A 14,321-nucleotide genomic window follows, 5' to 3' on the forward strand; every position below is an offset into this window, starting at 1 on the left:
CCCTAGACATATGAAATGAAAACTGACAATTGTCTAAACTCTACCTGGAGACTATATTTTTATTATACAGGATTTATATAGCACCAACAGTTTACACAGCACTTTACAATAAAAAGGGGGACAGTACTATATCAATTACACAGACATAATAAAAAACACGTTCCGTAAATTGTATAAAAAAATATATATATGTATAAAAAATGAAAGATAAAAATACATAATCAAATATTTCTAAACAGATGCAGTTAACTCTTTCTGTTTGGGAATATTCAATTATGCATTCTAAGGCTCCTTTCACACACTCCGTCCGTTGGACGGAGTCCGTTTTTCTCAGCGGGGGATCGAGCCGCCGATCCCCCGCTGAGCAGCAGGAGGACAGCTGTGTCTCCGCGCTGTGTGCGGAGACACAGCTGACAGTTCCCCATGCATCTCTATGGGGGAAATCGGATGTCAACGGACCGTCAGTCCGTTCTCACCCGATCCCATCCGATCCGCTGGACGGATGGAAAATAGGGTTTCCATCCGTCCAGATTTGACAGATCGGATCGGGTCGGATGTCAGCGGACATGTCTCCGCTGCCATCCGATGCCCTATAGGAATGCATGGGGGGACCGTTCAGATCCGCCAAAAAAACGGACAGGCGGATCTGAACGGTCCGCCTGTGTGAAAGGGGCCTTAGTGTTCATATTTTTTTAAGAGTACGATATATTTATATTAATGAAAGTATTTGGGAATGGAGCTACTTTTATGGGTACCTTTTTTAGTAAAACATTATTTTTAAAGTGAATTAATAGGGAACGTGTCAGTACTTCTTCCAATGCACAAAGCGGTTTCTCCTGCCAGGATACAGTATATTGAATGTGATATGGGAAGTACGTATAAGCACATCTGTTCAGGAGTGGGAGAGAAATTACATATTGGAATTTCAATGTCGCCAGTAGTGACGAGCTGAACATACTTTGGTTTGAGGCAGGTTCAGTGAACATTACTAAAGTTCAGATACCAAAACCCACTGAAGTTAAGGGGAGCCAAAAAATACAAAAAACAGCAATGACTATTTTCAGGGGTAATAGAAAAGTGATTGCCTATCAAATGGCATAGGGGGCTGGACACTGCCCTGGGGGACAAGTAATAAAACAAAAACTTTTTTTTTTTTCTGTTTGGCTGAGAGCAGCGATTTCTAATAATGCTTAAGGTACAACATTAAAAGATGCAATATTCCCTCAAATACCATGCTTAGGATATGCCCTGCCTGTGAAGTGCCGAAACGATACATTGTATACAATCTACTACACAGCAAAGCTGGCATTTAATTTCCTCTTAATTCTGTTTGTAAATGAAGCAGACAGGGATTCCATAGACCTTTATCCTAGATGAGGATCTCATATAGATGTTAATGGGGGAACCCCCCTGTGACGTGAGTCACTTTGGTTGGGGGGCTTGTGGAACCCAGATTGCTTTAGGGAGGTTGGGAGACTCCCCATGTCTAGCTTCCCCAGCCCCTCTTATGTGTAAGTCACCCTGTGTCTGTTAGGGGCACAGGGTGACCAAGAACCCCAGTTGGGTCTGCACTAGTCAGACTCGCTGTACAACCACACTAGACTCAGCATTTGGTGTTAATCTGGTTATCCTGGGTTCTATATGTGTGGTTTGTGTTGAAAGAGTGAGGGGCTTTTTCACTTGGGACGATAATATTTCTGAACACTGTCCCTCAGGAAACCAGGCACCAGGCACTGCTCATCACCTGGTCCAAATCATTTGGTGTAGGGGGTTTATGGTGTTGGGTTGTTTTTCAGGGGTTGGGCTTGGCCCCTTAGTTCCAGTGAAGACAAGTCCTAAGCCGTCAGCATACCAAGGCATTTTGGACAATTTCATGCTCCCAATTTTGTGGGAACAGTTTGGGGTTGGCCCTTCCTGTTCCAACATGCCTGCGTACCAGTGCACAAAGCAAGGTCCATAAAGACAAGGATGAGCAAGTTTGGGGTGGAGGAACTTGACTGGCCTGCACAGAATCCTGACCTCAAGCTGATAGAACAACTTTGGGATAAATTAGAGCGGAGACTGCAACCAGGCCTTCTCTCCAACATTAGTGCCTGACCTTACAAATGCGCTTCTGTAATAGACACACTCCTAAATCTTGTGGACAGCCTTCCCAGAAGAGTTGAAGCTGTTATAGCTGCAAAGGGTGGGCCAACTCAATATTGAACACTACAGACTAAGACTAGGATGCCATTAAATGTGGGAGTAAAGGCAGGTGTCCCAATACTTTTGGTAACATAGTGTGTATCTATATATAGTATATGTGTATATATATATATATATATATATATATATATATATATATACACACAGTATATATTTATATATTGTGAAACTATGAAAAATTATTATGTGCTTTTACAAAATGATCTCTTTCAAGTGCAATGTTAGAAATTATTTACATTCCTGAACCTAAGGGCGTAACATTTGCACCATTTCCACACTGATACATTGTTTTCTTTTAAATTACTGGCCGGTGCAGCGTTCCCCTCGTTGTTATTTGTACACTCCTAAAAGATGGGCTGAGTATACTATTAGATAAAAAAATAATACGTTTTTAATATCTTTATTTTAGTGAATTCACTTTAATAAATGTATCTAAATTTTTGCAGTATTTACTGCAAATTCAATGTTTTTTTTTAAATGGAATTATTCTTTATCACATGCCACAGCTCACCCTTATGCCCAAATGTCCTTTATTTTATGGTGTGGTAAATGTGTGGGAAGAAAATTCCATCTGAGTTTTTTTAATCAGTAGATGTATTGTATAGATGTGCTTTGTAGTTTCCTAAAAAGAAAACTCAATTTTCACGAAAAATATGATATAAGTTGGCAGCTCAGAAGGCTTTCAATTACAAAGTCTAAACAACAGCTTACCTGACGTCACTGAAAGAGATTTCTAGCCAGAGGCTAAAGACATCAGTATGTGGAAGAAGACCAGCCGCATGCGTATACTCTTCCTCCTCTACTAAAACCTCTGTGTTTACAAACATGCACTGTTTGGGGCTGATGTGGGATCTAAACATGCAGGTTTTGGAGGCTGATCTGAAGTTGCATGCATTGGGGCCGATCAGTGGTCTAAAGGTACACGAATTGGAGCTGATATGAGGTCTGAAAGTGCAGGAATTGGGACTGATCTGTGGTCTGAAGTTTTAAGAATTGGGGCTGATCTATGGTCTAAAACAGGGGTCTCCAAACTAGGACCCTCCAGTTGTTCAGGAACCACAATTCCCATCATGCCTAGTCATGTCTGTGAATGTCAAAGTTTTACAATGCCTCATGGGATGTGTAGTTCTGCAACAGCTGGAGGGCAGTATTTTGCAGATCCCTGGTCTAAAAGTTAAGAAATTGGGGCTAATCTGAGGTCTAAAAATGTTGAAATTGGGGCTGATCGATGGTCTAAAAGTTAAGGAATTGAGGCTAATCTGAGGTCTAAAGATGTTGAAATTGGGGCTGATCTATGGTCTATGGTCAGGAATTGGGGCTAAACTGAGGTCTAAAGATGTAGAAATTGGGGCTGATCTAAAGTCTGAATGTGCAGCAATTGGAGTTGATCTAAGGTCTGAAGATGCAGGAATTGGGGGTGATCTGTAGTCTGAAGGTGCATAAACTGGGTTTAATACGCTGTATAAGGGTCCAGAAATTGGGGCTGATCAGAGATCTAAAGATGCAGGAATTGGGGCCAATCTGAGGTCTGCAGGCACATGGATTGGAAATAATCTGAAGTCTGCGGGAATTGAGGTTGATCTAAGGCACATGTGTCAAACACAAGGACCATGGGCCAAATCTAGCTCTCGAGCCTATTTCATGTGGCCCTCACACCTCTCCTACAGCTGTGGCACCCCCCCTTGTCCCCACCCCCACCTTGTCTCAGCAGTCAGAAACAGAGAGGAGGACCGAACTCCTCTGCTAGATCCTGCATTTCTCCGTGCAGCCATGGAGAGGCTTGTCTCTACCCCGTCTCAGCAATCGGCAGTAGAGAGGACAGAACTCCTCCTACCGATCCTGTGTCCCTGTGTAGCTGCAGCACCGCCTCATCTCAGCCTCCCCTGGTCTCCACATTCCCCAGACCCTGCACTTATTGGTTTCCAGCTCCTTCCCAGCAGCAGCACAAGGTAAGGGGGGGGGGGGTGCACTGTGATGTAAGGGAGAGAGGTGGACTCTTGATGGTCGGGGGGGGGGGACTTCTTTTCTCTTGACATCTGATGTAAGGCGAGGGTGGGGTGCTCTGGACTTCTAGTTTTACAGATACAGCCGGCCCTTTGAGGGCAACCATAATGCTGATGTGGCCCTCAATCCTATTGAGTTTTACACCCCTGATCTAAGTTATAAAGATGCAGGAATTAGGGGTGATTTGAGGTTTAAAGGTACCTGGCAGCCGCGATTGCCACTGGCCACCTACGATTGCTCCCGGTGAGGACAGAACGGCGGTCTGCTGTTGTAAACACGGCGGATGGCTGTTCTGTCAGCTATGAATACAGGGATCCTGTATTCCTCTTATTTAGGAACACAAGTCGCTGTGTTCATCCAGCAAGCCCATCCCCCACACATTTAAAAAGCACCCCCTAGGGACACATCTAACCCTTTGATCTCCCCTGGTGTTAACCCCTTCCCTGCCAGTGTCATTATTACAGTAACAATGCATATTTTTAGCACTGATTACTGCAGTAATGTCACTGGTCCCCCCGAAAGTGTCAAAAATGTCAGTTAGGTGTCTGATCTGTCCGCCACAATGTCGCAGCCCCCTAAAAATCGCTGATCGCCGCCATTACTAGTAAAAAAAAAAAAATAATAATAAAAATGACATAAATCTTTCCCCTAGTTTGTAGACGCGATAACCTTTGCGCAAGCCAAACAAAATACACTTATTGGGATTTTTTTTTACCAAAAATATGTAGCAGAAAACAAATTGGCCTAAAATGATGAAAACATTTTATTTTATTTTTTTTTTTTTTATTGGGAATGTTATTTAGCAGAAAATAAAAAATATTGTTTGTCGCTCTTTTTTTGTTTATAGCGCAAAGAACGAAAACCGCAGATGTAATCAAATACCGCCAAAAAAAATGCTATTTGTGGGAAAGAAAGGACATCAATTTTATTTGGGTACAGCGTCGCACGACTATAGGTACTGTAAATATCTCCTAAACATCCACCGTTTAGAAGATCTTTACTGTGCATGCAGCCAATGACATCACTGGCGCATGTGCTCTGAAGGAACAGCCGCCTGAAAGACAAAGGCACGATGAGCTAGTATGTGATGCGCATTAGCTCATTATGCCTTTGTCTTTCAGTTTTTTTCTTTTTTTTTTGGAGGATTACAATCTTTTTAATGCATATGAATTAACCACTTCTGGACCGTAAGGTTTTACCCCCTAAATGACCAGGCCATTTTCTGCCATCCGGCACTGTGTTACTTTAATGGAAAATTGCGTGGTAAAATTGATGTCCTTTTTTACCACCAATAGAGCTTTCTTTTGGTGGTATTTGATCAACTGTGCGATTTTTATTTTTTTGCGCTATAAACGAAAAAAGAGCGACAATTCTGAAAAAAAAAAACAATATTTTTCACTTTCTGCTATATAACATTTCCAATTAAAAAAAAAAAAAATGTAAAAATCAAATTTTTTCATCATTTTAGGCCAATTTGTGTTCTGCTACATATTTGTGGCAAAAAAAATCCCAATAAGCGTATTTGGATTGGTTTGTGCAAAGATATCGCGTCTTCAAACTAGGGGAAAGATTTATGTCATCTTTATTTATTTATTTTTTACTAGTAATGGTGGCGATGTGATTTTTAGCGGGACTGCAACATTGCGGCGGACAGATCGGACCCCTAACTGACATTTTTGACACTTTGGGGGGGGGGGACCAGTGACATTACTACAGTAATCAGTGCTATTAATATGCACTGGTACTGTAATAATGACACTGGCAGGGAAGGGGTTAACCCAGGAGTGATCAAAGGGTTAAGTGTGAGCCTAGGGGGGTGTTTACTAACTGTGAGGGGGTTGGCTTGTGGAATCATCACAGGGACTTGTGTCCCTAATTAGGAGGAACACAGGAGCTCTGTGATAATCACTGAGAGAACAACGGTCTGCTGTGTTTACAACAGCCAGGGCTGCTGTTAAAAATCACGGGGACCCATACAGCCTACCTAGCAGCCCCCCTGCCCCCTCCCCCCAATATATCAAGACAATATTTTCACTAAAAGTACACTAAAATCATAATTAGTGGACACAAACATAACAGAGAACCTGTGTTAATTAGCCCTCTTTAATTGTTTTTTAAATTTTGTAAAAGAAAAATGAAATATTTTTTAAAAATGTTAAAAAAAATTTACAATAATTTTATTTTACAATTTTTTAAAATTATTTATTATAATGTTTAATTATTATTTATTTTTACAATCTCTTATTTTTTTTCACAGGACAAGGAAGCCTGCAGTGCTGCAGGAATTGGGGGGGGGGGGGCACAAGAAAAGGGGGGCACATGCGGAGGGGGGAAATCAGAAGCAGGCAGAACAGGGAGGGGGATCAGTGTCGGAGAAGCAGATACAGGAACGATGCCCTGTTTCTGTGTTTATCACCGCAGCAGCTGAAAACTGGCAGGAGGGGGAGAAACTGGCTTTTAGCTGCTGCAGAGAGCCGCGCAGGGGCTGGGCTTCCTTCTGTAATTGCCCCTCTGCCTGACTGCACTGATTCCCTGTGCTGTTGGGGCCCCCTTTGTGTGCCCGGGCCCCCTACAGTAGGACTGGTGGTCCCCCCCCTATCAGTGGCCCTGACAACAGCAGGCTTCCCCGCTGCCTAATGGGGGCTCGCCCCCAGGAACCGATGTACCCATACTTCGGTTCGCATAGCCGAGCCAGCCTGCCGCAGCATATCTGCCAGTTGGCAAGTGGTTAAGGTGGAAAAACCTTGAGACTTTAAAACTCCTTTAACCGCTTGCGGCAGTCAGCCCCGGCCAGGCAGAGTGACGTAGGTCTACGTCGCTAGCCTGTCACCGGGTTTTGAGCCAATAGCGGGCGAGCGTGCGCCCGCCTCGGCTCGTTCACAGAGGAGTCCGGGCGTGTGACCGGCGGACCCGATGTCCGCCGGTCACACTACGATCGTCGGTAGAGCGGGAGAAAGGTGGGCGGCTTATGTAAACAAGCCGCCTGTCATTCTCCCCTGTGTAAAAATGGAGATCAGACGGTTCTACTATGTAGAACCGTTGATCTCTGTTTTTACACTAGTAGCCATGTCCCATCACAGTAAGAAACACGCCCCTAGAACACACTTAATCCCTCCCTCTCCAATACAGTTAACTCCTTCCCTGCCAGTGTCATTTTTACAGTAACAGTGCATATGTATAGCACTGATTACTGTAGTAATGTCACTGGTAACCCCAAAACTGTCAAAAATGTCAGTCAAGGGTCCGATCTGTCCGCCGCAATGTCGCAGTACCGCAAAAAAATCGCAGATCGCCGCCATTACTCGTTAAAAAAAAAACACCAAAAATGACAAAAATCTTTCCCTTTGTTAGTAAACGCGATAACTTTTGCGCAAACCAATCAAAATACGCTTTTTGCTACTTTTTTTTACCAAACATATGTAGCATAAAACAAATTGGCCGAAAATGTTAAAAAATTTTGATTTTTACATTTTTTTTGGGGGGAATTTTATATAAAAAAAAGTGAAAACTATTGTTATTTTTGCAAAATTTACGCTCTTTTTTTGTTTATAGCGCATGATCAAAAAATCGCACAGGTGATCAAATACCACCAAAAGAAAGCTCTGTTTGTGGGAAAAAAAGGACGTAAATTTCGTTTGGGTACGGCGTCGCATGACCGCGCAATTGTCAGTTAAAGTCGCACAGCGCCGAATCTCAAAAAGTGGCCCAGACGTAAGACAGCAAAATCCTCCGATGGTAAAGTGGTTAAAAGAGGGACAGTCTCTGTAAATAAGGGACATTTGGGAGCTGTGCTTCTAATCACTTTTCCTTCCATGTATTTGAATTCCAGTCAGCGAGGTGAGGGACCAGTGCTGTGAGTTTACCTCAGAATTTAGGTACACAGGTTAATGGGCGGGAAGGGCCGCACTGGTACCAGCCTATCTGTCCCTCAGCAATTGCTGAGATTCAAGCAGCATTGATCCGTGTTTCACCGACAAAAGCCGAGCCTGAAGTCAGCACACTGAGCACAGCATGGATAAGGAGATCAGGTTGCTCACGTGACTTTGTGGAATCTCTCCCTCAGCTCCGTGTGTGTCCATTTACACAGTGAGGAGAGGGGGGGGGAATGTGAGCAATGTACACACTGAGAGAAGTGTATATATGTGTGTACATGCTTCGTCCTCCACACAGCGCACATTCCTTCCTTCCATCCATGTACGTCTGACTGGAGTGTTATGTAGGGAAGGGAAGGCTTAGTCGGCACTTTTTATTAGGAGTGAGCTGAGGGTGTCCCAGGACGTGTATTAGCACTTGTTCTTCATTGAGGTGAGTGTACACACGGCCTGCCTGCAAGGCGTCCCTCCCTCCCTCTCTCTGAGGAAGACATGTGTAGCCCGCGGGCACGGGCTCTGAGGTGGCACACGCCTCCTTGTTTTTAGAGGAGGGACAAGCGTTGTCCCAGTCCCCGGAGGACAGGAGTTTCCTCAGTCAGTCCCTGGAGAGAGAAGGAGGGGAGAAGAGTGTCCTGGCAGTGCGGGGAAAGTTGGGAGAAGCCAGGAGGAGGAGAAGAGTGTGACTGGGCACAGCTGCCACACAGGACCGGCGGCTTCTTGTCTTCCGCCACCTGAGCACAGCGCATACACCTATACTGGGATGACTGGTTACACTGGGAGCCCGCACTGAGCCACCACCATCATCGGCATGGACCTGGGGGACGTGTGACTGCACCACCACCGACCGACCATCGCCTGACCTCTGGATCTAGTGTGCTCCTGCCTGGAGGAAGACTTCCCTCCACCATGGACTTCAGGAACATGCACACCTTCATCGTCTACTGCTTGGCATTGGCAGCTTTCCTCCACACAGCAGAAGGTCAGTACTCTGATCACCTCCTATACATGACATATGGATCCTCTCCATACACTATACAATCTGATTGGACCTCACTATACAATCTGATTGGACCTCTCCATACACTATACAATCTGATTGGACCTCTCTATGCACTATACAGTCGTGTGATTGGACCTCTCCATACACTATACAATCTGATTGGACCTCTCCATACACTATACAATCTGATTGGACCTCTCCATACACTATACAATCTGATTGGACAATCTCTGCACTGTGCAGCCGTCCTCACATTCGGTGTGATGTTAGACATCGCTATCACACATCTTTGAGGGCCCATTCACAGGAGGCTGCGTTGGGCGGCTATTCACCGCAAGACAAAGTGCCTCGTCTCCTACTGCGGCAAAAAAAGTATGGCTTGCGGTAGTCCTTTTTTAAGTATGGCGCAATCCACCGCCAGTACCGCAGCCAGTAAAACTTTAAGCCCCTGTTCACATTGGGCCGTCGCATGCCAAATTGGAGCCTATTGCCAGCAAATGCACCGTTCGAGTCAGTGCGATGCCGACTTTTTGGCGCCGCACCGATTCCAAAAATAAGTAGTTCTTGTCCTACTTTTGGCGACTTCGGGGGGCGATTTTAAAAGACATCTGTGCATTCGCCCCCAAACTCGCACTTAAATATGGGTTTGAAATTGTGCGAGTTTGGGGGCGATTTTAATAGACATCTGTGCACTTGCATTGAAATGGGGGTTTGAAATTGTGTGAGTTTGGGGGTGATTTTATTAGAAATCTGTGCACTCGCCCCCAAACTCACACTGAAATACGGGTTTGAAGCAGTGCGAATTTGGGGGCGATTTCAATAGACATCTGTGCACTCACCCCCAAATTCGCTCTGAAATGTGGGTTTGAAATCACGCAAGTTTGGGGGCGATTTTAATAGACATCTGTGCACTCGCCCCTAAACTCGCTCTGAAATGCGGGTTTGAAGTCGTGCGAGTTTGGGGGCGATTTTAATAGACATCTGTGCACTCGCACTGAAATGCGGGTTTGAAGTCGTGCGAGTTTGGGGGTGATTTTATTAGAAATCTGTGCACTCGCCCCCAAACTCACACTGAAATACGGGTTTGAAGTCGTGCGAGTTTGGGGGCGATTTTAATAGACATCTTTGCACTCGCCCCCAAACTCGCACTGAAATGCGGGTTTGAAATCATGCGAGTTCAGCATAATTTCAAACCCGCCCTGTGAACGGGGGCTAAAGCAGAGCTCCAGCCCCCCCCCCCCCCAAAAAAAATGAAAAGTCAGCAGCTACAAATACTGTAGTTGCTGACTTTTAATATTAGGACACTTACCTGTTCAAGGATCCCGCAATGGCAGCATCCCAGCTGATTTTGCGATCGGCTCTTGGGTGATGCCGCTGCCATTTGTTGTAATCAGCCTTTTGGGTGGAGATCCACTTAAAGGACCAGATCACACCTGATTGCAGAACTTATTCCTATGTGATTCCTTTGAATTTGATTCATCTGAATGGGCTGAAATCTCATTGGAGCGCACCAAAAGTAGTGCATGTATTACTTTTCAAAAACGTGCTGCACCAGGTCACATGGTAGTTTAGGACAATGCAATCCAGTGCAGATCAATGCACTGCTTTTGCAATCTGCGTATGGGGTAACAGGAATACGCTGACACCTGCATTCCCAGTGCGTTTTGAATGCGGTGCTGGAAATAGGCAGATACAGGCTTCTGGTGTGAACCGGTGTTCCGTGAGAATTACCTACCCGTGAGAATTACCTACCCCTCGTCACTTCCGGTGCTCGGCACTGTATGTAATGCGGCGGTTACATTAAAACAGCTGGGCTGCAATACGAATCATCTCCGCTCCTGTCCCGGTCACTTCCCTGATCTCGGATAGTAAATATAAAAGCGGCAGCGGCTGTATGAAAACATAAATCACGGAGCCGAAAGCCGCTTTTATATTTACTTGCCGAGAGCAGGGAAGTGACCGGGACAGGAGCGGAGATGATTCGTATTGCCGCACAGCTGTTTTATGTAAGCGCCGCGTCGGTAGGTTTTTCTCACGGTACACCGTGATCGTTTCATACTAGTGCGCATGCGCACTAGTATGCTCCTCTGTTCTTCCATCACGTATCCGGGGCTCTGAGCATGCGCACTGCTGCGCAGCTCAGCTCTTTCTGGCCGGAAGTGACGAGGGGTAGGTAATTTTCACGGGGTAGGTAATTCTCACGGAACACCGGCCCTAATGAAATGTCACCATGTGACAGCTCAATAAAGTAAAAAAAGAAAGTAAATTGCTGTCATCCTTCTGCACAGCATCTCGTAAACCGTTCATAATGCGCTCCCATGCGTTTGGTTTTTCTTTTTTTATTTCTTTTCATTTGCAGAATCAGAGTACTCATAATACCCCTCACGTTTATGTACATTTACATATGTTCCTGTGCAAACAAATGCATGCTATTACATAAAACTATGTAATATGAGGCCACACTTTTTTTTTTTTTTTTTTGTTTAAACGATTCTATTTATCCAATGAAAAAAAAAAACAAAACAATAATACAAAACAGTATAAATATGAGGCCACATAAGTGGAACTTCACCCAAAATGGGAAGTTCCACTTCTCTGCACGTTTTGGAGGGGAGCAGGTATCTGGTTTTGACAGGTACGCGCTCCCACTTCTGGTCAGAAAACTGAACTGAAAAAAGTTTTTTTGGGGGAGACTAGCTCCACTTTAACCACTCTGTTCAAATAGTATGAAATCAGAGAGCTGCACTACATAATTGTTGGTAGAGCTAAAGAAGATTGTACAATCAGATTGGAAAGTGTATGGTTTTTATGCCTTTAATCTCATCTCTTTTTCAGTATCCATTCACATTGTATTATTTAGATTTGTATTTTGGAGCAGCATTCAGGGGCTTAAAAAAAAACTGCATTAGGAGAGGAGGTTACTGCCATAAATAAAGCACATAAATGTGTGTAAACGGATGGGTATGTGCATAAATTCCTTCTAGCGACTAGAATAAAAGAATATTCTAGCCAATACAATAAGCTTGATTTACTTAAACTGAAGAGTGCAAAATCTGGTGCATGGGTTTATGCACATATGCTTCTAAACGCCATTTGCCTCTAACTGTGTGCCAAAAATGAGCATTTTTGATGTTGGATTTTTCTGCCAGCTCCTGGCATTCACGCACATTATATAGCTCCTGGCGGAAATATCCAGCATATATAGGCGTATTTAGATATGCCCATGTGCATAAAGCCTAATAAATAGTTTTGGTAAATCTGAAGTTGATTGTACAAAGATTGTACTGTCAGGTTGTAACGTGTATGGTGACTTCAATGTTGGCCATACACGCTTTGATAAACAATCAATTTCTTTTCCAATGAATCCCTTTTTTATAGGAATAATCAATCTAGAAGTTAGCAACCCAATTGATCAATATGACACACATGGAGAAAACGATTTTGAGTGATAGTTGGAAGATACAATTGTAAGTTATCGATCGCATCTCTGTTTCCACCACGCAAACTCATGATCTGATCGATCGCAATACAATAGAATTAATTATCCAAGCATCTCAATGATCAACCATTTTCCTCCCTGGCCAATCAACTAAGTTTGCTTGAATCCACTCTAAATAGACCAGAGGGGAAGTTATGGGTATTTGATTGTTTTGAATGAGTCACCCATCGATCGGATAATAAAATGAAAGTATTAGGTAGCACATAAGTTTTATCACAGGTGTGCACTTTCTCTGTACTAGTTACTGTTAGGCAGCATGCTCATGGCCAGTCACTGAACACGATGGTTTGATGTGTATGTGAATTAGTACATCTGAGCCATTTGAAGCACATTTCCCAAAGCATCTCAGAGCTCATCATCAGGATTCCCATTTTATTCAATGGAGCCCATCTCTTACAGTTACCAAAAGTATTTGAGTTTTTCTGGGACAGAGTCATCTGTTTTTGGTCATTATAGACGTCCTGGAAAACACCTGGTAATGCGTGTTTTTTACATGATTTCTTTCTCCTAGTAACTAGCAATCACCAGCCTAGTAACTGAAATCACCTATAACTGCCCAAAAATTGCATGCTAAAAAATTCCAAAAATATCTGAAGAAGCTCGAATATGGACCTAGTTTAAGCTTGTTGTTACCAGCCCCATTGGGGAGTGTTGCCCAGTGCACTCCCAACCAGGGCAGGGACAAGGGGTGGGCAGGAAGGGATGTCACCCCAGATGTAGCAATAGGGGGCACCCTCCTTACCACACACATGCACCCTCCGTGCCAATCATGAGTAGCCAGAGCAACAGGCATAGAATAGCCACAGGACAGTACATCCATTCTATGGTACTTACAGCAGGAGGAGAGGGGGGCGCAGTTCTCAGTCCTTTCCCTGGGCACTGGACAAACCTGTCCAATTACTACTCCCAACATATAGACAAGGCAGTTTGCCTTATCTCCTGTTTATTCAGTTCACACCAACATGCTGCGTGTTTGCTAAGGAAAAGTAGGGCAGGTTGCATTATTACACAGCGAAGAACATTGCGGCATGCTACAATGCATCCCAATGGCTGCAGTGCATAGTGTGAAATGAAATGCCAATTTGGGACATTTCAGTGAAGTTACAGAAGGAAACAGTGGAACAACGCATCACACTTCCCTTACACAAGGCACACCAACAAGCACACATTATAAAGTAGCAAGGGGAGGGTGAAAACCGTGCCAGCCTCTTGTGTAGTAAAAGAATCAAAGGGCTTTCTTAAAACCAACATAATAAATACTCACAAATAAAATGTGAAAGAGAGCATATAGCCCACTCAACAAACAACACAGTGACAAGGAAAGGATGGATGAGCAGCCTCAGTGTCTGGATCAGTGTGTGGCCAGCTGATAGGTGAAGAGCTGGGCTGGATGCCAGAAGTCTCTGCTCTGGCTCGGCTCTCTCAATCCCAAGGACAGTTGTCAGTGGATGATGGTCTCCTGTAAAAGGGGGGTTGCAGGACATGTTTCGAGGACTCCTCCTCTTCTTCATAAACACATTATACAGAGCATACATTAACATGTGCCCCACCAGAGTAAATAGGCTCTAAGTTTGTTTTTTCAATATGTCTGACATACCTTACTGTTCTAGTTTTCTTAGGAGAATAGTTATATGTGAATTTGTTGCAGAGTTTCTTTCCTGGAGATCCTGTCATTAACAGCACTTCATGTTGCATGGTGACAACATTACGCCTCTGCCTTGCAGTTAGCAGCAGCCTTGTC

The 14,321-nt window shown here is 44.1% G+C and overlaps 1 protein-coding gene across 1 annotated transcript in view; it reads left to right on the plus strand.

The window, feature by feature from the left end:
- The first annotated feature begins 8,893 nt into the window (after positions 1-8,893).
- FRAS1 (Fraser extracellular matrix complex subunit 1) overlaps positions 8,894-14,321 on the plus strand; it is an 843,167-nt gene continuing 837,739 nt past the window's right edge. The window contains exon 1 of the mRNA XM_082266873.1: positions 8,894-9,060. Within this exon, the coding sequence (XP_082122999.1) occupies positions 8,988-9,060 (73 nt within the window). The 5' untranslated portion in view covers positions 8,894-8,987. The remainder of the gene's footprint in view (positions 9,061-14,321) is intronic.

The sequence above is a fragment of the Pelophylax lessonae genome (genome assembly GCF_965119305.1).
Source record: "Pelophylax lessonae genome assembly, chromosome: 1".
Classification (NCBI taxonomy): domain Eukaryota; kingdom Metazoa; phylum Chordata; class Amphibia; order Anura; family Ranidae; genus Pelophylax; species Pelophylax lessonae.